Here is a 1,811-nt window from a genome sequence, read left to right as displayed (position 1 = left end):
GAGAGAGAGAGAGGAAGAGAGAGAGAGAGAGAGAGAGAGAGAGAGAGAGATTGTGTGTGTGTGTGTGTGTGTGTGTGTGTGTGTGTGTGTGTGTGTGTGTGTGTGTGTGTTGCATGATACACATGACTCTACCTCTGGCAGCACGAATGCCCTGCAGTGGTTGGCTCACACCCAGCATAGCCAGCAGCCTGCTGTGAAGCTGGCGCCGTGGTCCGGCATCCAGGCACACGCTGCGCCATCGCTGCACCCTGCCGGCTTCACGATAACCTGACACCCCCCCCCGCCAGGTCGGCAGCGACAGCGCGCAGGGCGCGGGCGGCCCCGTCATGCGCGACACCATCACCCGCGTCGCGCGGGCGCTCTCCCAGGTGCGCCCGCCGCCCCGATCTTGGCCCCCACGCCCTACTGCCCCTGCAAACCCCAAGGAACTTGCGGTCGTGTCGAAACGCAAGCCAGGCGGACGCTAGCATTGCGGCGTCGCTGGCGGCGCCAATCCCAGCTCGTCTCGCACTCACTGAGGGCTGACCATTGCACAGCAGCTGGCCCCCCTTCCTTCTCGACTTCTCACTATGTGCTTTGCGGAACTGCTCGGTTGGCAGCCTGACAGGATCTGCCGCGCCACCCTATTGGGTCCAACATCGTTTTGGCGCGCCACCCTATCTGATCCACCGCAGGGCCAGGAGGGCGCGGTGGAGCGGGCGCTGCGGCAGTCCTTCCTCGTCTCGGCCGGTGAGCGGAAGCTGGGGAGGCAGGAGGGACGACAGGAATTTTGGGAAGGCAGGCGGGTTCGTGCGGAATCTGGGGAGACAGCGGCCGTGTGCGAAATCTGGGCAGGCACGCAGATCAAACGGATTCCGGGAGTCAGGGGGCGTGTGCAGAATTCAGGGAGACAGGGGGCGTGTGCGGTCTCCAGATAGGCAGGGGCCGGGTGCAGAATCCGGGGAGGCAGGAGGCGTATGAAGAATCGGGGGGGGGGGGCAGGAGGTGTATGCTTGATCTGGAGAGGCAGGCGGCGCGCGCGAAATCTGGTGAGGCGCGAGGCGTGCGCAGAAGCTGCGGGGCAAGGGGTTCAGTTTGGGCCTCGGCGCCCGCTGGAAATCCCCGTCGATGCGGCCGCGAAGACGGACCCTCGCGCTTCCCACGGCTGCATACGTTGTCTGCAAACGCGCAGCCGTGCGATCGCCTGGGCGGCCGAGGCGGGCGCATCATCACTGGCTGCGTTCCCGGCTCACCGCGGAGCGGCATGCATCGCCCCTCAGTCCCAACTTTCAACGCCCCCTTCCCCATGCTTAAGAGCCCCGTCCTGCATCAAACCCTCATCCTTGCAACCCCTCACGCCCTCACCCCTGACTGGAGCGCAGACACGGCCCACGCGCTGCACCGCACGCACACCGACGAGCCTAAACCCCTCACCCCCTCACCCCCTCTTGCTCAAGAATAGCACACGCGCTGCACCCAACACTCTCTGATGGACACAACCCGTCAACCCCTCGACCCCCCTTCTGATCAGACATGGCCCACGCGCTGCACCCCACCTACACCGACAAGCACGACGCCCTCAACGCGCCCGCCTTCCACGGCGGCCTGGTGCTGAAGCACAACAGCAACCAGCGCTACGCCACAAACGCCATCAGCGCCGCGCTGTTCAGGTGCGTGCGTGTGTGCGTGTGTGCGTGTGTGTGTGAGTGTGTGTGCGTGCGTGTGCGTGTGTGTGTGTGCGTGTGTATGGGGGGGGAGTTCCAGGGGGTTGGGGTCGGGGGTTGAGGTTGGCGCGTTCTCGGTGGGGTCGACGGGGTGAGGCGGAGGAGGGG

At 65.3% G+C, this 1,811-nt stretch overlaps 1 protein-coding gene across 1 annotated transcript in view; it reads left to right on the top strand.

The window, feature by feature from the left end:
• The window catches only part of MNEG_13927 (Aminopeptidase I zinc metalloprotease), a gene marked incomplete at both ends in the record, with an annotated part of 5,050 nt that extends 3,252 nt beyond the window's left edge, over positions 1-1,798 (top strand). The window contains 4 exons of the mRNA XM_014037601.1: positions 288-368; positions 675-729; positions 1,511-1,649; positions 1,744-1,798. Of these exons, the coding sequence (XP_013893055.1) occupies positions 288-368; positions 675-729; positions 1,511-1,649; positions 1,744-1,798 (330 nt within the window). The remainder of the gene's footprint in view (positions 1-287; positions 369-674; positions 730-1,510; positions 1,650-1,743) is intronic.
• Between the last annotated feature and the right edge of the window lie 13 nt (positions 1,799-1,811).

Source organism: Monoraphidium neglectum (assembly GCF_000611645.1).
Source record: "Monoraphidium neglectum strain SAG 48.87 unplaced genomic scaffold scaffold04138, whole genome shotgun sequence".
Lineage (NCBI taxonomy): Eukaryota > Viridiplantae > Chlorophyta > Chlorophyceae > Sphaeropleales > Selenastraceae > Monoraphidium > Monoraphidium neglectum.
The sequence above is the reverse complement of the archived record's forward strand: the minus strand, read 5'-3'. Positions and strand labels throughout refer to the sequence as shown.